The following is a 22587-nucleotide window of genomic DNA, read 5'->3' as shown; positions in this document are numbered from 1 at the left end:
GGGACCTCTTGTCCTACTTCTGCTGCACACACACACAAAGACACACTCAAATCAGGGGAAGGGGGAGGAATTAAGAAGTGGTTCCGAAAGGAATTTAATAGTGATTTACCAACAGACTTTCCCCTAAAAATATCTTCAGGAAATAAAATATGGAACAGCACGGGTCATTGAGAAAGACAATGAAAACAGAGAAAAGCTGGCAAACAGGGACATTCTTAGAATAATGACACAAACACCACATGGCTTTAAAAAAAAAATAAGCAATGGTCAGAAAGTGGTAAAGGCTTTAGGTGGGAGTGGGGTCAGAGGGGTTCTGGGATTTCGTCCTGCCTGCAGAGGAGGTTTTTTGAGTTCACTTTTCTTTGTTAAGCGGTGTCAGCTAGTCAGGGCTGCAGGGGAAACAGACATGCCCCCCAAAAAGAGTGGATAGAGCCAAATGATCTGGAGGATGGGGAACTATTTTATATGGAAATCCTGACACTGCGCTTGCATTAAAAATGCAAAAGTCAAAGAGGAAAAAAAAATGTATACACTGGGCAGATGATGAAGGCAGTTTCATGGGGTGCTTATTTACTATAAGATATAATTTGTAAACTAATATTCAAATATATTCAGTTCATGGTTTCTGCCTTGAATTATGTGAGGTAATTTTGCCAGTGTCAGAAAAAGTGCCTTACTTCTGTGGCAGGTAATTGAGAGCAGTGACGTGAATAGAGTTTCGGATACGGTGAAGGCCTGACTCTCCCCTCAGTGTCAATGTCTCTCTGAGGCCCAGGAAAGAACCATTGTTCCATCGAGGGACACAAAAAAGGGATTAATTTGAATTTGGTTTACAATGCCATGCCTTTCAAGTTAATCCATCTGGCCTGTGCCCCGTAGTTGCCAGCTACTCCCTCTGTTCCCCATTCACTCTGTCAGTGCTCTTTGTCTCCAGGAGGGGTAAATGTCAATTCTACCACTGCATGGAGGGACCTAGGCCTGAGAAACGCTTAAGACACAAACAGAAAATGAAGACAGAGAGGAAATAGAAAATATTGTAATTCTTAAAGTTAACGTTATTTCCAAATCTGTCATTTTCTCTCCACTTTACCATTTTGTACAAAATATTGAAGATGACAGACTGATAATATATACAAATGTAAGATGTCGTTAAATGCAGAGGGATTATGCAGAGCACTGCTGCATAAGGTGGCTTTAACAGATGGAGAATTGGCATTCATACTCAGTAAATAACAGACTGTGTAAAAAAAAATAGTTGTGTCCTTCCTTCCTCTGTAGTTACTAAGTGGCTCGCATGATCTGGACCCCCTACTGTGGGTGTTAAGATGAGTCTTCCCATACATCCATCATGTCCACTTCCTCCCCTTCCCCCAGAAACCCAGAATTGCTATAAGAGATTGCTAAGGGACATTTCAATCACTGTTCGTGCGCTTTAAAACTTCAATTAATTCCCATATCTTCTGCCATTTCCCTCCCCCTCTACATCTTTCACATTTTCCAAATGCTATGGCATTAAAATTCAAAAACATCAATGTTGTAAATTATGCCTCTTAAAATGGAAAGACAGAAAAATAACTACAATACTTAATACTGCTATTTCTAACTTAGTGCTCACACACTGTTATGGTTTCAGTAGAAGTATCCAGAAGTTGTTTTTTTTCCTAATATATATCCCCGCTGTACAGTATCAGGAAGCTGCAATGAACCAAAATCATAAAATCTAATTTTACTGCATGGTGGTTTGGATAACAGAGTCAGAGGGTGACTGTGAGGCTGCGATGGGAGGAGAACCATCTAGGGGGAAAACTTACGGAGCCCCAGGGCACAAAGGGAAAGATGATTTAAAACACTTTGCTACCATCACCAGTCCAGATAATAGCTCTGCCTCTCCTTTACGCTCTCTCTCTCTCTGTATGGCTGCTGCCAGACGGTCACGGTACTGACCTGTGTTTCTGCTGCACAACTCCCAGTGCACCGCTGAAGGACGTGCACCTCAGCAGATCAACACAGGACGAAAGCGAACATTTGCAGCAGACATCTGCAGGGGCGAACGTGAGACGGAGAAGCTACCGAAGAGAGGATGCAGATGGGATGTTTGAAGTCTCTTGGCTGTTACCTAGTTAACAAGCCTTTCAATTAGGAGGCACCGCAATCTGCAGCAACAAATATCAGTAAACGCAGAAAAATGATTCATTTGGAGGCGAAACTTAATTAATGCAATTTTTCTCACTCCCGAGGGAGCTAAGTGAAATACAGATAATATATACAAAGAAGAGGGAACACTGATTTTAATTAGAGATGTTTTGTCAAACAACTCCACCGTCTCAGCTGATGTCCTCATGGTGCCACTTAAATACTCCACTGCATTAATCAGGCAGCTGACTGTAGAGTAACATATGCATGGAAAATATCAGTATAACTCTCTACAGAATCTAAAACATGGGAACAGTTCTCTACTCTTTCTTCTACTTTCTTCTTTCTTGACTGCCTCACAGTTAAAGTCAACTCCTATAACTCTTAGTGTTCTCTTCTGATTACAGCGAAGTGATTTTAAAAAAAAAAGTAGCACAGAAAACCAAGCCAATACGAAACACAAATACACAAAATTGCCTCTGATATTTTATTTATACATGTTACATGCTGTACACAGAGTTTTTCAAAGGGTAGGAGCTAATTATTGCCGGATGATGTCTGCACAGCAATCAGATGCATCCAACTTAAAATGTATTGTGAAACTAAAAATAAAACAGGTCTAAATCATTAAAATGTGTTTGAAATGCACATCCAGCCATATGGTTGTTATGAATGCCAGACTCCAGGTGATAACCGACAAAAATTCTACTAAAGAAAAAAAAATGGTTGATGATCTAATTAAATTAAGATAAATACAATAGTAGAAGGCCAACTGTGACGCCTAAGGGGGGCACTGTACTCCAATTACAGATTTGAGTTTTTCAGGTCAACTCTCAGTAGTATGGCGGGGATTTAACTAATATTCAATTACACAGTGGCTTAGTTCTAATATAAGCCAGCAGATTTAGCTGCCACTCAGCGCTTGACAGTGTGCAGCATGTAAAACTAGAAATAAATGGACACAGTGTTGCGGCCATGTCAAACGTGTTTAAACCACAAAGATCCTGCGTCCTGCTTGACCTTCCTGGTACACAAGCATACTGTCAGCTTTGTTTACAGGAGGTCATTTCCCAGACGTTAAAACGTCCGTTTTCTGGAAAGTGTCACAAGTCTGGTTCGTATTGCACATTGTAGTGACTCCACAGTGATTTCTACAACGATGCCATTCTTTGGTAATAAATGTGAAACTTTATACTTGAGTTACAAGTGCAAAACATGGTGCGGCAAATGATTGGGGAGAAGTAGAGCCCCCCATACGGGAAAGAGGTGTATTGAGGTGGACAGCTCATACCAGCCCCCTCTCATATACCATTAGTCCCGGCTGTGTGTTGCACATTCCACCCTCTCTGAGTGTGTCAGGAAAGTGGGGCCCCTCTACTGTGGATCCATCTAAAGAGTGCTAATCCACCGCTGGGCCATGCAAAACAGGGGACGACCAAACATAAATAAATAAGAATGAGCTGAATCTCTGTCTACTTTTCCCATTTCAATCAAGTGCCGCGATGGAAACCAGACAGTGTGGTCACATTCAGGGGTCAGGCCAGGCTCAATTAGAAAGCCCTCCACTGAAAACAGCAGCGATTATTTTTAAGCCCTTAAAGTATCTCTCCCTGCTGGCTGAGAAGTGGGGAAATGGGGCTCAGGAAGACAAAAAAAAGTACCTTTGCCCCCCAAAACCCGCCTTTTTTCTCCCCACACGGCTGTCAAAATGCCTGAAGTTTACAAACAGAGACAGACAGGATTAAAGGTGTAAGGAGGGAGGTCAAAGAGAAGAAAAAGGGAGACTGAGGACCTCCAACTCTTTGACAGATACCAGTTGCAGGCAAATGCCAAGCCGAGGCGGCTCTCTAAGACCACACTGCTGTGGAAAAAAATACTGCAGGACCAGTAATGTCTGGAAACTGGAACCCACGATATTTATTCTTATCATTCATTACAGATTCAGTTATAATAATAGGTACCGCACTGGGGGAAAAAAGTAGAAAGAGTGGAATATAGTTGTGTTAGTGGTTATGTATCCTGGGAGCATTATCATGTAAATGGGAGTTACTGTACAGTGAAAACCCTGCTTTTACAAATGATAGCAGCTGGGCCTCAGAGAGGGAGGCATGTATCCTGAACATAAGTGCTCTTCAGGGATACTATCCCTGCATTTCGTCCACCAGATCAAAGAGATGCAGCTGAAGAGCGTCCATTTCCACTGCTCAACATTATGTACTTTGTCTATGAAATGTCCACATCTTTCTGCCTGACAGTAGCCATGTGTGTGCATGACAGGTGCACATGTCTGTGAAAATAAATGATCCTCTACCTGGCTATTTCATGTTTCCTATTATTTTAGAGACTTCTCAGCATGCATTTGGCTTCTGTAAATAACTGAAGAGTCTGTTACGAGCCAGCCTATTTGTGAAATGGGGATCACTTGGAGTATTTCATTAAAACGCTGCTTGATGGCACAGTTCATTTGATTAACTTGATGACATCCAACTAGTTTTATGCTCTACAGCTGAACACTATTAACGCACCACCTCTATCACCTTTCACTCATCACTCCCAGTGTAGTCCCACCCAGAGTAACATGTATAGCACAACAAAATTTCATTATTTCGATGCCAATCCCTATAATTTTCATAAATATGTGACGACACTTCTTTGGATCAGGATCAAAGGAGTACCAGTGGCAAGAAAAGGACAGCTGCATGCAACTGCTGCAGTTCAGCGATGCAGCATGAATGGTGGGAGAATCGACATCTAAGTCATTTTTATTCTCTATGTATACTGACCAGCGCTTGATATCTACTTTAAGGGCTCTGTGTTCTTGTAATTATCCATATTGGATTGAGTAACGTTCCTACTGGTCCAGGCCAGAGACATTTAACTCAGTCAACCAATTACAGACCAACACTGTCAGCAGGACAGACTGGTGCCGAAGCTCCCTAATGAATACAGGCATGTCAAGGATATAAATTGGTTTCAACTGGAGCCTGCCCATACATCCAAAGTGCAGGCACAAGTACATGAACACTTCCACACCCATAAGACATACATCGCCGCTGAAAGATTTTCCCTAGGGCCTCATACATCTCACTCTGTTCCACAAACTTACTTGTGATCACTTGCAGAAAAAAAACCCTAAGTGAGCATCTCTTTAACATAGTTCTACATGAGTAGAGCCCAACAGTCTTTCAACTTGACATCAAAGTTGACTGAGGAATACAGTCCCTACAGTACTTAGCAACTATGAGTACTCACGACAGATCAAGTAGAGATATGGAAATAACACAAACTATACCACATGGAAAAAACAGGCAACAAGGCAGTGTATTTAGCACATCGTGACTGGGTTCCTGCCACGGCTTGGATGCAATATGCTATGACATTTATAACTAAGATGAGTAAGTTTTGTGACCTAAAAACTGTTTTATATGCTGCTTTGTAGATACTGTAGGTCAGAAAAAGCTTTTAAGGGATAAAGAATCTCATTCTGCTACATCCATAAAAAAAATGGCTTCAATCCAAACCATTTTATGTGAAAAAGTTGGAAAAACACTCACATGTTCAATAAAATTCATAGTTCTCCAGGAAATGTATAAACTCTATTGACTTCTCTTTCCTTTAAACCCATTCACTGTCTCCTTAAAGTCAATCCTAAAACTCAATGGCCACAGAAAAACCTGTTAAGATAAAATGCTTTTCTATTACTCCACTGAATTCCTCAGGAAAGGTAGATAGTCTAGGTAATGCAGGTGTGTATTTAATGTCTAGTCTACCATTTCCATCCAGCAAACCTTTTGTCTACAAGCTAGATTGATGCTCGTTCTCCATCTGTGGCTGAGAGGATTAACAGATGAGCTAAGGGAGAGTCTTATCTCACCTTCCACAGATAAATCAGACAGGGAAACAGTGCAGCTCATGCACTACTCTGGAGAGCAGCAGTGAGGGAGATAGAGGCATTTGAACAGAAGAGCCACACACAGCCTCCTCACCAGACTGTTTAAAACCTGCTTTAAGGGTTTATGCTCGGCTCTGGCTGCCCTCAGGAATGAGTGGCCAATGGCCATCGGCTTGCAGCCTGTTTGGAATGGCCGGGGTAGTCACCTTGATCTCTTCTGTGACAGTTTCCAGGCAACATGAGACAAAAAAAGCTGTCTGCCGAGAACTTGGCCTAGTTTTTGTTTACCTGACCAGTTTCAGATATTTCATCTCTCCTGGGAATATCCAGACACCTACTCACATAGAGTTTTTCTTAGTGTTAATAAAATCAGAGTATTTCCGTTTTGAGCAAGCAGTAAAACAACAATATGACATGGGAATCATAGGAATCAAAATTACACATAAATATTCAAAAAGACTGGGTTTACATGGACTCCAAGGTTACAATAATGTGTGACAGGCAACCAGAATTTCCACAAAGCTGTGTGACTGTCATCCACACTTAAAGTACGATTCAGCATTACAGAAAAGTGAAAGCGGACATTTGTCTTGTGTCCTACATGCCAAAGTGAATGTTATACGACGTCTTACAACTTTATGGTCAAGACGAATAACAGTTGATGTTCAAAATGAATATATTTATAGTTATGTGAGGATAGCTATAATAACATCTGTGTGTCTGGAGGACAAAGATGGCTTTATGTGGCTTTGCCTCAGGGGAAATAGTTGGAATCTTGTGCAGGATGAAAGGAAACCATTTTTTTAAATACAATCCGAGCTTGAAAGCGCTGCAGCAGAAATGTTTTTTGTGGCACACTCAAAGTGAAAAAATGACCATGTCTGAATGGAAATAGTACGCGATCTAGTCATTTGTAAGTTTTTCTTCTTGTAACATTGATTTGGCACAGTCATTGCTCAGACAAATCATTGTTGCTGATATGTCCCAAGAGCAGAAACAGACACTAAATGGTGAATGTCAGTGCTAACTGTTCTGGCAAGTACGCTAGCCTGGTAGAGAAAAAGTTGATTTTCATTCACAATATCCATTAAGAAGAAACACCCCAAGCAATTACGAATTATTGTTCTGTAGAATTGTTTCAACAATTGTTAATTATCAAGAGCTTCACTCTAAATGATTAACTGATGAGATGCACATTTCAGGCAGAATAGGCTAACAGGAATCTTGATAGAGTCAATATGCATAGGTGATGAAATATATGTGTCTAATGGGCTGAAGGTAAGTGTAACTATGGTCTTGGAAGGATATTCAAAGTCATTATGAGACTGCTTTAACAGCTGATTAGATCAGGAATATACTCCCATTACCATGATTCATATGTAGTGGAGTCTATAGCTTCATCAGGCTTAATATATTTAGAGAAGAATGGAGAGTAGATGCAGATGGTGGTGTAACAGAGAGTTCTTTCATCTTAAAATGGTGTAATTAATTTCTGCATATAAAAAAGTTCCCCACCACAAAGAAGGCACCCGAGTCAAGGTGACCTCTGGGGCGTGAAACATCAATGAATCAGGTGCAGGCCAACTGCTCTATTGAAGGTAGTAAGTTGAAAGGAATCATAGCAACTTCAAAGTAACACTGGCAAAACACAGAAAAAAAGAGAACACTTATAACAGTTGACATCAATCAATAGTGGTCTAGGAAATGGATTCCCATTCTGCTGACCAAAAGCAGCACTGGAAGGGAATCTTTATTCTGAGCCTCCACCAGTAAGCGATGGCCACGCAAAGTATGAATTACATTTAAGAGTAACTTGCATTGTGAACAAACTGCAGCGCTCAGGGATGAAAGCCAGCTGTCAGGCCACAGTGGCAACTGACTGCCTCACCACTGAGGACAGTGTCTGTTTGCCAACAGCAAATAACCGCCTCTGGACCATTTAGTACCATCTCTTTTTCTTTTCTGCAAACAAAAGCAGTCTGCCACTGACATGACACGAGCTCTTCTCAATGGCCGCTACCCCGCCAGATCAAACACGGGGCCGTATGTGGAACGAGCCCAAAGCCAACACAGTAAAGAACTCTGAACTAACCAGAGCACACGAAACACTACATAGTGCCAGGCTAACACAGAGGAATTTTAAGTCCCTTCTGTCTTGGCTCATTTATTATCCCGGCATCTGCTTTGCATGGAAAAGTGTTCATTGGTCATGAAATCAAGTTTATGTGGCATTTTGGTTTAGGGCACCGCAGGATAGTTGGCACCATCTAGATGCTGTCATCCCTATAAACCCTCAATATAGAGTCAAATTTTATATCCACAAACATAATATTCGATGAATTTAGTTGTTGTTCACACATTAAGCCTACATTAAGCAAAAGTTTAACTCATCTTTCATACCTCAAGTGGTTACAATAACTCCTGAATATATAACCTCGTGTCATTTGGATTTCAAGTATCCTCAGTTAAACTCCGCTCCCTCTGGAAACCCATAATCTCCTTTTTTTTCCTTCCTGTCATCTGATGAGATCAAAATTTGTGAATGTTTGAGGCACAGAGATACAGTTTCTGTATGGCTCTGATTATTGTGCACTGATGACCAGGACTAGCGCTAGGCGGACGACAGTTTAAGAGGAAAAATTCTAAAAATGCGTGCCGTCCCTTGCAAATTATGAAACATTTAAATCAAAAAAAAAAAAAAAACTCTGTAAAAAAAACTCTCATAAGATAGTCTGATGCCATGTGGCTGCCAGTGAGCAGCAAAAAAAGAACAAAAAACATTCAAAGGTATGAGAGTTGAAACTGACTTCAGGGAGATATCTCAACTGGCAAATGCTCAAACAATCACCAAATGCAGACACGTGTAGCTATAAACACACAAACAAATGCTACACAAACATGCACGTACACACTCCGAGGGACACGCACACATACATTCTATGGCAGCACGCTTATAGCGAGAGAGTTGCCAGCTGTCTGAGATCTTTGAGAGAACAGAACACCACCTGTCCCCTTATCTTCCCCTCACGAGCCAAGAGAGACTCTCTGTCCAACTGGAGCCACCTCCTTCTACTCTCTCATCCCATGCTTAATGGCAGCTTGTCTGCTATTTTCTCTCTGACAGTTTATCCCTGTCTTTGTTGTTCCTTCCTATCGCTCCTTCTGCGTGTTTGATCTCAAAGAACCAGATTCTGTGCAATTATTTTAAACTCACATCAAGGCTTTTTGTTGTTGTTGATGAGTTTAAATGTTGTACCTGGAGACGAAACCTGATGATGTTTAGATTTAGGTGCGCAGTTTAACCACATGTTTCTGCTGCTGTTGCCAGATAGGAATTCGTCCATGGGGTTGGTGACAGTGTTTGTGTGTGATCGGGGGTGAGGTCAACATTTCTCTGTCTCTGTGTTTACATTATCTCACTCCTTCACCTCTCTCCTCTCTATGCCGTTGTTTTACTTTTGGTTAGCTGAGTGTTTGGGTGCAGACAGATTGATAGAAGCCAGGCTGAAGCATGGGCAAAGTCCAACCACAGCTAAAGCCCGTTCTGCTGCTGTCAGTGTAAACATCAGCCAACATGATACCCTCACCGAACCCTGAGAGCAAGAATGATGAGCACCAGATTTGACCGTAAAAGATAATAGCATAATCAGTCTTGACTGGCAAAGCTAAAGTAGGGATAGACGATCATTGGCTTGGCCGATTCTTGTGGCCGATATTTGGCTTTTTTTCCAATTATCATATCAGTATCTTTAAATGCGCAACTTCAAATCTGATGCAGTCTCTTTTCTCTGTCTGTAGTCACTCTGTGTGCTCAGAAACATCTCTTAAGCAGAGATTGCATAAACTGAACAACAAACCCAAGCCATTGCCACAAACCAGAAATTTAGCGTCTCTCCCAGTGGCTAAGGCTACGCTAAAGGCTAGCGATTAAGTTAAAATGCAGTCACAGATTAACCTGAAACAGAGATTGGAAGAATATAAACAATAATGCTTTAAAATCTGGACCTTAGTGGACAATAAAAATAATAGATTAATGAAATATTAAGAAAATAAAGAAGAAGAAGAGACAAAACTGATCAATCTCAGTCGATCCCACATAAACTCTTATTTCTATGCAACATATTCAGTTATAGTCATCCTTAATAATGAAGAAGCCTAGTTTTGAATGACAGGTTCCTGCTATAACACGATGCTATAATGTTACATGCAATGTATACTGGCCCATCGATCTTTGAGCACCAATAATTGGCATCGGTATCGACCCTACAAAACCCATATCAGTGGATCGTTAAGCTGGGGTCAAAAAATAAAAGAGTTCTACAAGTCTGTTACAGTCAGCTTAGTGACGTAGAGCACAGTATAAATAGCAGATTTGCTTGAAGCAGTTAAAATAAAGGAGCATTCTCTGAATCCACACTGGCAGCCAGAAGGCCACCAGTCAAATGAAAGCAACATGTGCAGTTTCCAGGTAACCAGCCGTGGTGAGAATGTGCATATGATGGCAGCGCTAATGGGCCAGAGTTCCTCTGAGAAACACACACACACATATATAAAGTCATTCCTCCTTGTACTGTACACACATATACACACTGCACAGGAGCACTTAAGCCTGGGAAAGACTGGTGGAAGAAATGAGTGATGAGCCAACCAGCTGTCTGGGAGTGATGGTCTGGATCGGCCAGGCTGATGCTTTACAGACAACCTGAGCAGCACTATAGCAGATGGAGGTCACCACTGGGTAGCATAGCTAAAATTAACCCCACAGCTTAGAATGAATTAAGCTAGGCCCCTGGGCAGGGAGTGTGCATCCCACAGGAAGGAGGTGGGTGCTGGGCAGGGAGTACCAGGCCGACAGGGACCAGACCGCAGCTGAAGAAAGGTTTCACAAAATCAGTATGGTTCCGTCTGTCTCAGAGCAGTTACACCGACTCTTGAGACGTCGAAAGTGAATTTACATGGCAGTGGTGAGCCTTGGATAATGTGATTAAATCCTGGCAACACACTGAGTGATGATTAACTTATTCTCTCCCCTCTCTGTGCCCTTCCAATGTTGCTTCTTGCATCTCTGTCAGGCAATCAATAAGCTATTATAGCTCAAAACAGTGGGGTAAATTAACTTAGGCCTCCACCTGCAGAGTCGGCACTCTCCGCTAATCCCATTGGCAGCGAAAAACGTGACTGGATGCAAAGGCCAGGTCCCAGGATCATCTGCTACCGCACCATGATTATGGGCATGATACCCACAGAGAAAGCAAAATAGGCTCTAAAGCCCAAACATGGAACAGGTTATATTACAAACAGGCTGTGGTGAACATAGGGAGTTGCAGAGAGCCTCTTAGGAGTGAACAACACTCCACTACAAGTACAAGAAAGAAATACTGGTTAAACAAGTGTTGGAAACTGGCATTAGTAAGTGTCAAACCTTAAGCTATTTAGGGAAGTAAAGAACTCTGGGAAAAAGACCAGCTATATCCTGCGTGGTCACAGAAGGGCTTTCTATGCCATCCATCAGATGTGAGCCAATCGACTAAATAGAGCTGAGGCACCACTGACAGATTAGAATCTGATACTAGTGGAACATGGGGAGAGAGAGAGAGAGGTCTGGAAGGGGAGAATAGAAATGTCACCCCCGAGCCTAACAACAACACTATGGTCACACAATACCAGGCCTCACTGAGTCAGATGTCAGCTATTTCAAACTTACCCACAGCAACACTGGCTACTGTTTGAATTTTCAATGGATCCTCTCTACTTTTCTCCTTTTACACATGACGTCCCCCTGTCTGTCTTTTATCCAACTCTTTGCCAGTATATGGTTACACGGAGATCCTTTTGTGTCCTTGCCACACCCTGTTCAGAAAAGGTCAAGCAGGCACAATGAAGAGGTGAGGGTGTTTCGGTTCTATTCACTGCTCAGTCAAGCTGCCCTTCTCCTTCTGCTCCTAATTAGACTATTGTATATGTTTACATACTCTCCATTGATTATGCTCAACATACATGTGGTTAAGCCCGAGGTGTATAAACAACATTCTCCAAGTTAATAAGGTGACACAGATGCTTAAACACGTCAAACAAAACCTTTCAGATATGACCTGCATACTTTTAATTCTGTTCGCTGGTAGTTTGTTGATTTTCTGGTTCATCCATTTCTTTTCTTGTGCTTTATCATTAGTGCAGAATTGCTCTGGTAATGGAGTCATGTCCATTAATTTGTAACATGAGCTAGCATGCAGAATATCAGGGGCTTAGAAATGAACCGCTAGCATTACAGAAAGGTCAGGATAACAGAAAGCTTGCATAAGAACTACACTGTGATAATGAGCAGCAACTTTCACTCACACTGGGACTATTTTTGGATACACTCTTGTATCCTTGACATGACAAGGAGAAACTCATTTTCTCCCAATTGGTGCTTTAATGATCAGATTAGCTACCACAGCAACCAAGGACAATTAGATGACAATTGAATGCCATCATGTATCCCCTGTTTGCGTTTGTCATTGACTAATGGCAGGGGCTGTGACTATACACAGTCAGCAGCAAGAAGACTGCATTTTATTTGTAGTCGGATAGCACAAGACAGATCATTATCAGTGTTTGGTTCTGCTGCTTACCTCACCGGCTCGTCCTGCCTGTCACGCTCCAGGCTCAGCAACATGCTACAACTCTGATAAAATTTCAGATCTCTTTTTTCCTCTCCTCTCCATTCCCCCCTCCCATCTCATCTTGAAAACCCATCTCCTTGCTTCAATCTTTCTCTCTTTATCAAGTCACAGGAGAGTGAGAAAGCAAAACAGTGGGGAGAAGGTAGAGGGAGAAATAGAGTGGACGGGAGAAGAGGAGATAGCATGTTGGAAGAGAAGGTGCATCACATAAAGGCAGCTATTGCACAGACGTCATCTCCTGTGCTATCAGTCAATTGAATCTGAGCAGAATCCGCCTGTTTGTGGATGCTGTCGGCCAACAACAACCCCCAACTGCTTTTAAAGACCCAAAAAAACCCTTACAAACGTACATATTATACATACAATTCATGTTCAGGATTAACGAAATATATGTGCTTTACTTGCAGCTAAAATGCCACAGTTCACTGTTACTGCTTCTTAAATGTAGTGAAAGTAATATCTGACTGTTACATTGCCAAATGCATATATATGTTTACCGTGTTAAAGAAAAAAAAGGCATAACTTTGTTTATTTCATTTTGCAAAAGCTGCTGAAACTCAACTATAGCCTGATATTTCACCGGTTATGTTTTTGCTGTACTTTAAACCAAGGGCTCCTGGCTAGATGGCTCTATACATCTGAGAGTTAGAGGGAAACTGAAAAGCTATCAATAGATGGCAAATTGGTGGTCTGTCTCCTGGGAATGAATACTGAGCACCAAGGAAAACTAGAATTGCCACATCACAGTTGTAAGCCTCCATCAACCAGTCGAGCTGCAGTTTACATCCATGTCTCCTGCTGTTCCTGAGTTATGATGCTGAAAAATGGCCAGGAAAGTGTTTTTGCAGAACATTTTAATGTCACAGTGAAGTTGACCTTTTGTAACGAAAATGTCATCACTTCATCATTTTAACTTATTAAATGCTTCTGTGACATTTTGTTGAGTTAAAAATGTACTTTTGTGAGGTTACAGTGACCACCAAATTCTAATTAGATCATCAAGTCTAAGTGACTATTTGTGCCAAATTTGAGGAAATTCCCTCAGTGTATTCAGACAAGTCAAAGCCATAATGACTCTAGCTACAGCTGTCGCCAACACGGAGACATGAAATCAGGCCATCACAAGATCCCTGCATTCTGATCTAAAGTGGACCGCGCGTCCCCCTTGAGAACACTTTTCCAACTTTGCCAAAATGCTGTCTGAAAACCCCTCAAGTTTTAGTCTCCAAACCCCTTAATCCTCCCTAACTCCATCGTCTCGGATCGAGGAGCATGATAGAAGGTTTCAAGTGAGGGCTTAACCCAGGTTTAATAACCAGAGCATGTCCACTGAGCAGAACGCTTCGTCATATGACCAGACACCAGAATGCGGGCACGAATGTGCGCACATGCCTCACAGACACATACGAGCAGCCTCTCTGGCCACAGCAGGGGCTCAGACCAAGAGGAGATTACACCCCACAACAAGAGTAATACCCAGGTCTCTGCAGAAGAAGTGGAGATTAGAGTCAGCAGCATACATTCATCTGGTTCTCACAAGCACTGGCACACAGCTTACCATCGAGAGCATTTTTCAAATATGGAGCAGAGCCAGAGACACAGCTAATACAAATATGAACACATCTTGATAAAAACATCACACTTGGTGCACTCTAAAACTACACACTGGAAGACACACAAACAACATGGGTAGTTTTTAAGTGGAGGGGAAGTGAAGGCACTCTGCTATCAGTGGTCCTTCTGAGTGGTAGCACAGCACCACTGGACTCAAGAGCTCACATACTGCATCTTATCTGCTCTAGACTAGCACTTCATAATGTTAATATCATACTTCACTATCGTGGGACCCAGCAGCTGTCCTACCCATGCTCCTGTTCTGCACTATAGCCAGAGGCAGGGATTGCACAGAGATGAATAGTGAGTCACTGTGGCGACTAGAGGAAAAAAACAGAAAAAGCTCTGACGCACAAACGTTTAGGGAAGTGTTCAGAAGCCCAGACATATAGCTGTGTAGTAGCTCCACTTTTTCAAAGACGTCCTGAGATATCTGTGCAATGTCAGCGTATGTAATTAGACGGACTGCAGAAACCTTCACAGAAACAGAGGAAAGCGCTTAAAGTGGACTCTGTAAGTCAGCATTGTCGTTCTTGTTAACAGAGACAAGCCATTTCTTACACGAATGCACAGTGAGGGGAGATCTGAATGGCAAAAAAGAAGAGGACGTCACTGTGAAACAGCTGTGTTAAGCACATTCAAAGCATTAGATCCCTTATTTTCAAAGAGAGGGATCGACCGAGCAAATATCTATCACACTGAAGGGACTAACTCAACCCATGCATTCTTAAAAAAAGCACTTTATGTTGCCATTAAAAAGTACCTCATTCACCCAGGCTCTGTTTTTACGGTTTTATGGTGCAGTTTCCCCCTAAATTACACTTGTGACAATCTGATAATGCAGATGATAAGACACAGAGTGGGAATCACATGAAATGCCTGTTATTTTGGCTATTTTTCAAACAGTGCCCAGCTTCTTTTTTTTTTTTTCTGCGAAGAAAGAGGACAGAAGGAGGGATGAAGGGGTTCTGGTGTGCTTTTGGAGGACATGTCTCCCCTGTCTGTCCTGGCCCAGTAAGCTGTCAGAGACGGGTGGAGCATGGAGTGATTGATGGGACTTTGAGCAGGCTCCTTTACCCATGTCTGTACATCTGCCCCTTTAGCTCATGTACAGTCTTCTTCACACAACACTCCACTAGACATTGTTCAATAGACCAGTGTACACACACTGACAGATTGATGGAATCAAACATGAACACAGACACACACACACACACACACACACACACACACACACACACACACACACACACACACACACACACACACACACACACACACACAAACACTCCTCAAACACAGGAAATCTTGCCTCACCCAGTCGTGTTCTATCAGAGGCTTCATTCTTATGTAAACCAAATCCATTCATACTAGTTTCTCTCACTCTGTAGGATGTGTGTTCACTGTAGGCTTGGTGCCAGTGTTCACTGTAAAACAACACAAAGCGCCTAAAACTGTTAAAAAGCTGCCCCGTTTCTCTGCTCTGGCTCTTATCTGCTGCTGCTCTACTCTTTCCCGTGGTGAGCATTTTCAACACTTGGCCTCCCATCTTGCCAGCAGTATTAGTTTTGGTGGGGGAGGGCTGTGTGTGGGCGAGGTTACGACTGCCTGCATGTTTAGGAGAGCCGTGTTCTAAAAATTCCCAAAATCAGTGTGACATTTGACACATTTTTACATGACTGAGAGCGACACGAGCATCTTCTTCCCCCTCACAGCAGACTGCTGTCACTGCAGGGAGTGACAACTACATTTTGGGTCAATTATGTCAGCCAATATCTGCCAGAATGCATCTTATGCATAACAACACAGTCAGAATTTGTTGATTTATATTTAGTATTTTCACTTTTATTCAATAAGAACAGTATAGGGGGAATGGAGATGCTGCAGATACAGGAAATGAGTGACGCAAATCGAATCTTGGGTGCACTGCTCAGGTCATATATGCCTGTATGCATCCTAATTACAATCCCCAACATGGTTTTAAGTTATGTATCAAGGTCATAAGGAGCACTTCATGCTATCAGAAGCGCCATACATTCTTGGAAGCGTCAGCCTTTTTGCGTATCGCAGAAATTCTTCTTTCAGAATGGCATTTACGTATTGACCAAACCCAGCAAGTGGACACTCCAGCTTTAATTACATGGATTGCATTGATTTATGCAAACAGCCTGAAGTGCCAAAGACGCAAGGTTCAACACACCACACATAACATGCATGATAAAAATCACTCTTTGCATATATGGACTAGCTGGAGACTGATTAAAATGCATGTGTTGGACATATCTTCCCTGAGCTGACAGTTATGTGCTATGAAGAGTGTAATTAGACAGTAGCCAGTTGTTTCCAATGTACTGTAATTTCAAGATTAACAGCACTGGACTAAAATAGCCTTGAAACAACAGCACACACCCTGCAAGTATAAGTAACAAGATAAACTAAAATAGTACTTATTTAATTAGTATAAAGGAATTTGTGCCATTGCCAACATCATACGTGCAAAACTTTTCACACTAATATAAAACAGAGACTTTTCTTAGCGAGTTTAGCTTTGACACACACACACACCACTGGGTTTGGAGACTGTGGAAGGGGTCTGCATTCCGACATGAAACAGACTGGAGTGGAGGCCAAGGAGCATCTGTGGTGCGGAGCCCACGCCTCAGCTGCATGTTGACTCATGAAGCAGACCCTGGCTGTGCCGTTTGCACCAATTTGCTCTGAACCTCCCTGAGACAAATAACTGCCACAGAGCTGTAACACACACTGCCTCCAGTCCCCTGGCAGCTTGCCAGCACACTCACTGCTGCTTCTGCTGGGATTTAGCTGTCTTGATTTTTTTTTTTTTTTATCAGTCTGCTCCTGCTCTCTTATTCTCTGCAGCTACTATTTTTTTTCCATTTCTTTTCACTTCTTACTCTCATTTTGCATTTGCTTTCTAATATTTTCTGAGCTTAAAAAGGAGCCTAAAAGGAGAATGACACCCTCAAAATAGCATACAATGGAGTAACAGATGTAAGCAAGAACTTGGTTAAATTTAACGACAGCTTTTGCACCATATTGCTGCTCCAGTAATAAGTTAAAGAAATGCAAACAGAAACAGTGTGACAAATAATTATTTTGCGGTGAACTGAGCTATTTCAGGGTTTATTCCATTGCAGAGGGTAGCGAGGAGATGAGTGAGGACAGGAGGGAAGAAATGTTAGACAAAGTAAACTCAAATGTGTCAAAAGGAGGGGTTTAGTTTGGGAGGGGGTGTGCTGAAGAGTACAACATAAAGACCCCAACTCTTTGAGAGTCGACAGATGTAGCATAACGGATGTCCTGCAACAGAGACAGCCGGGTCCTTGCATCAGTGGGAGGTGGCTTTGCTGCCTTCAGACAAACGCGTGCCAGCCAACTGTCCTCCACTCGGCAGATGACCCTTAGGCACGAACCAAAATCTATCAGGATGAACCCTGCTGCCTTCCACACATCTGACGCCCCGACCTTCCCCCACTAATCAGACATCCAGCAAAGCCAGCTGGCTGCACACGGTGACAGAGATTTCACAGCAGCATCGAGATCAATAAGACTCTGAGATAAACTTGGCCTAACGGAATTATATGCAGTGGACCAAATTTAAGTAAACATCCCTTCGCTTCTGTTGTTAGTGGCTGTAAAAAGTAAACGCTGCCTCTGGAGAGAGGAATCTGTGTGTGGATGTGAGGCCTGCAGCCAACCCTGTGCGGTCAGCTCTGTGCAGCCAGCCAGGCCACTAGACAGCAGGCCCTGAGGTTATCGCCTGCTCAAGTGCAGCAGTGTGCCGTCCATTACCTCACTTTACTATCTCCACATCCAGGAAAAGGGAAACAAGCTATTCATAGAGCCTCTCAGGGCCCCATGCAGAGCACTGAGTAAAGGAATCTACTGTGACATATACCAGAGTGTACAGTGAACTGCACACATAGCTTATTGTGCTAATGTGTCTGTCAGTGATCATTACAGAAAACTAAGTGCATTTCTTTCTTACTGATGACTTTATTGTGTTCGTACACAAAACAGATAAATAACTATTAATTATTATTAATAATACCTGTATTGATTAACACCTTTGTGTAAAATAGCAACAGGTTTCAGTTGTTCTCACAACAGTGAACATAAGCATGTAAGTAAAAAATCTAAAATTTTGAAAAATTCTGTCATGCTTTCATCATAGCTTGATGGGATTTATACCATGTCATGTAGTATTTAGTTCAAAAAGATTCAATGCAACTGTAATAATCCATTTTCTCTTGCAACAGCATATCTACTTTTTTCCTTCCTTACCTTAATTTAAAATCCACTCTCTGACTTTTAGAATCTTCTTTGTTCAGTGCTTGGCAAAGCATGAAATACATCTGAAGATTCAAGTTAGAGAGATATAATCAAAATGTTTTAAAAAGTTTCTAGTGACAATGTATAATGAATTTCAGTGTGGTCTTCCTGTTTGTTCTTTATCAACTGGCTGTCTTCAAGCACACAGTAAGTTCATTATTCTATGCTGACATCTGTAATTCAACGAAAACAAAAACATAATGGGAGCAGAATCCTATCTTAAGCTTGTTTGAATACACAAGGCAAACAGGATTCATGGTGACTGCATTAGCCTGGGCTTTGGGTTAAGAGACTCAGATAGAGAGACTGAGGGCTGTACTGTACATGTGGTTAATGATAAACCAAACAAACTGGGTTAGCTCTCCTAGCCTGGCAAAACAGGACTTGTTGAAACTTGGATTATGTTAACAATCGCTGTTGAGACGGGAAACGGTAAAAGCCAGTCTCTTAGAATAACATCTCAGAAAAGTTGTGATTTCAGCTTTTAAAGTGAAAACGTTCAAGGAGGAGAGCGAGGCAAAGCAAACACAATTAAAACCATGACTTCCTTCTTTGGAGTTTCATTGGAAATTAAGCCCCTAACTCACTTTGACTAAAACACTCTGACTACAATGTTGGACTCATAAGAGTAACAGTATGACAAGCATCTTAAACGACAACAAGGAATCCAGAATGCTTTAAAACTGTCTTATACCCTCATGAGTCAGATTTATGGCTTGTAGTTTCTTCACTCTGGAGTTTAAATGCAGGCTTGTAAAGAAATCTCATCGTTTCTGCGCTTTTGCTTTTTCTTCTGCCTTTTTTTCACCGGCAAAGTTCCATCTTGGTTGCTCCGACAACATAATTATATGTAGCTAAGCATGAGCTGCGGAGAGGGGTGAGCGAGAGACACCAGCTGAGTGAGAAGGAGAGCGAGGGCTGGAGCACAGTGGCTTGTCATTACGGGTCTGTTTGAACCTTATACAGAATAAGCAGCCCAAACTTGAGACAGAGCCAATGGTACTTCGGCCCTGATGCTTCACGCCAAGTGTCTTGTTTTTCTACTTGGAAAAAAACCACCTCTGAAATAAACACTGTATATCGTCTGCAACATGGGGAAAATATTTTTAGTAGTATGACCAGTGGAAAACTTGTAAATGTGAAAAACTTGGACGCTGTTGTATTTTTATTAAATTATGCAGAATTATCATTTCTTTGCTGCCAAAGCTTGGTTGGAAACATATATTGTAGGATACATGAGGACAACTCAGCATCTTGACCACCAGTCTGCACTGAATTTCTGCAGCTCATCCAAAGCAAGATGTCTACACCTAATTCAAAAGCAGAGATCATGGAATACATCATAAAAACCTTGTGTCTGATCTAATGCTTCTTACTTTATATTGCACTTTGCTGACAAAAGAGGCTTGTCCCATCTGCATATCCAAGAAATCCCACAAATACAGCTTAAATCCAAAACTACACAGCAAGCATCTGACTGACACATCATACCATTACAAAAAGCCAGCAGCTCATGCCCAGCCCGGCAACCCCTCGCACTCCACATTCATTCACACACACTCACACATCATTCTTTCTTTCCCCATCTTGATTGGATTACAGTCAGCGGGTTGGTGACAGCCTCTGGGCATGCTAGAGGAGCGCTTGATAACTGAGCTCCCCTCCTCAGCCAGTCAAGAGAGCAAAGAGATAATATATCTGCAGAGCTGACCTCACCAACGACAGCAGCCTTTTAAGAATCATGGGAACAAATATGCCAACACAGGTCACAACTCACAAAAAGGGTTTAGAAAGATTATTGACTTCTACGTTGCAGACCTTCAACTACCAAATATTATCCTAACTATTATGTCTCAAAGCCTGTCTATTGACCATAGAGATGCTTAAATCTACTTTACATCAAAGCTCGTTTGTTATTGCATGAGTATAGCTGACAATAAAAGACATCTCTGACACTTCAGTGAAATAAGTGGGAAAGCTCTCCATTAAAAGATGACTAAACACAGATGCAATGATTGCATTCCTTTCGATATAAAACCTCATATCTATCTCTCTGACAAAAAGCAGAAGAAGGGCCAAAACAGAAAGGGCTTTGTTTCTATTGTAGCTCCTGACCACCTACCAAGGGCCCTTTAGAGAAGCACTCACCCTGGAATGATCAGGCCACTTCTCCCCCAAGGCTCCACAGGCCTACGGAGACTGCTGGGCCAAACACATCCTGCCCATCTCCTGAGAGATTATCCAACTCACTGAACACATTGAGCCCAGAAACACTGGAAGAAACTGGAGCCTGCTATTCAGCTCTATCTGAACCCAAACTCTTCCATTCACGCCCACAGCAGAGACAAAGACGGAATAGGAAGACATGCTGCACTTACTGGCTACTTCCAGTGAGGCGTTGTGGCTCACTGCCTCTCCCAGGTAGTTGCGGGCAACGCAGACGTAAGAACCTTCATCCGGTTTGCTGCGTCGTCCGTGGACGATGCGCAGGAAGAAGAGGGAGCCGCTGGGCAGCAACATACGCTGCGATCGGGGATTGTCCCGGTCGGTTTCCACCCGCTCTCCATCCTTGTACCACTCCACTGTCGGGGTTGGCCGCCCCTCCGCCTTACAGTTGAGAGTAGCGGGCTCCCCTTTGGAAACAATCAGGTCAGATGGGTGCTCCACAATCCGGGGTGGGGTGTCCTCTTGGCGCAGACGGGATCCTGGGAAGAAATGGCAAAACTAAAACTTGACATTTGCAAGGATTTATGTCCTTATTAATTTTGTTAGAACAAAATATGGTGTTGTAGGGTTTGTCTTACTCAGTAACACAGTTGTTAAAGCAACTATGCCTTCTGTAGACATATGTAATCAGCAAATAATAGTAGGAATCATTTCCTGTATAGGGTCAGTATTCTGTTTGAATAATACATTATCTTTTGGTGCTTTTTGCTTTCAGCTTCAGGCATACAGTTCTGAACTTGAGCTATACATACTATGCATGCCCACTGCACTGATATTTGCATATCACACCTATATTCAGGCAAAACTTGAAAGTAGCAGGATGCATTTGATAAGGTGCAGTAAGAAGCACTGCTTATGCAAGTAGCAAAGACCAAATAAACTACCAATTCGTGAACAAAGTCACCCTTTAATTACAGCAACAGCTCCTTCAGTAAAGGTTAACATTGCTGCAGCTATGTGACTCTGTCATTTCTCAGATCAAAGAGCAGAAAAGAAGGAAAAGAAGGCAACAGTAAACAAGAAGATGACACACCTTAGAGGTAAAAGGAAATTAAGAGATAAAAGATAAGATAAAAGGCAAGAGCAGAGATTACACTATTGAACTAAGACAAAGCAGCCAAAGTAGTGTCAACAGGAGTGCCAAGGGGGTTCACACCCCACTGCTATCTCTGGTCATTACTATTGCTCTCTGGCCAGTCAGCTGTGGCTATCAAACCTGCTTTACATGCAAATTAGTTTCCTGTTGTTAATTCCTGAAGGGTGGGACTTAATGGCACTGAATTCATTGTGTTCCTTCACACAGAAGTGAGTGCATATGCTGCAGAGAGAGAGAAAAAGAGAAGGAGAGCTCTTCCCTCCTCACCATATCTACCAGCAGAGGCCTTTGGAGCCCATTCAGCACCAATTAAAGAGAGTCTGGTCTAATTGGAGGCACAGGCCTGCAATTAATTTACCCAGCATCCCGTGAACTCGCCACACTGCCTCATTTATGTGCCATCCGCTCATCCCCCGTTACCCTCCAAAAACCGGTGCTGAGGAGGCATCTTCTGTGGTTGCCACATATTTTTGGTAAAGTCAGCATAATTAGTGACAGCTCCATGGAAAGATTAATCACTTCAGCACAAATGTGTGGTGTTGTCACTGGAATATAATTAATCCAGTACCCCAATGAAGGGCATCATGATCGGGAGTCTTTTCAAGTCA

General features: G+C 42.3%; 1 protein-coding gene across 9 annotated transcripts in view; it reads right to left on the bottom strand.

The window, feature by feature from the left end:
- Positions 1–22587, bottom strand: part of robo1 (roundabout, axon guidance receptor, homolog 1 (Drosophila)) — a 234593-nt gene that overhangs the window by 94545 nt on the left and 117461 nt on the right. For all 9 annotated transcript variants that reach the window (XM_023274743.3, XM_023274745.3, XM_035950236.2 and 6 more), the window contains one exon: positions 21036–21362. In XM_023274743.3, coding sequence (XP_023130511.2) covers positions 21036–21362 — 327 coding nt within the window. The remainder of the gene's footprint in view (positions 1–21035; positions 21363–22587) is intronic.

The sequence above is a fragment of the Amphiprion ocellaris genome, chromosome 7, assembly GCF_022539595.1.
Source record: "Amphiprion ocellaris isolate individual 3 ecotype Okinawa chromosome 7, ASM2253959v1, whole genome shotgun sequence".
NCBI lineage: Eukaryota > Metazoa > Chordata > Actinopteri > Pomacentridae > Amphiprion > Amphiprion ocellaris.
The sequence above is the reverse complement of the archived record's forward strand: the minus strand, read 5'-3'. Positions and strand labels throughout refer to the sequence as shown.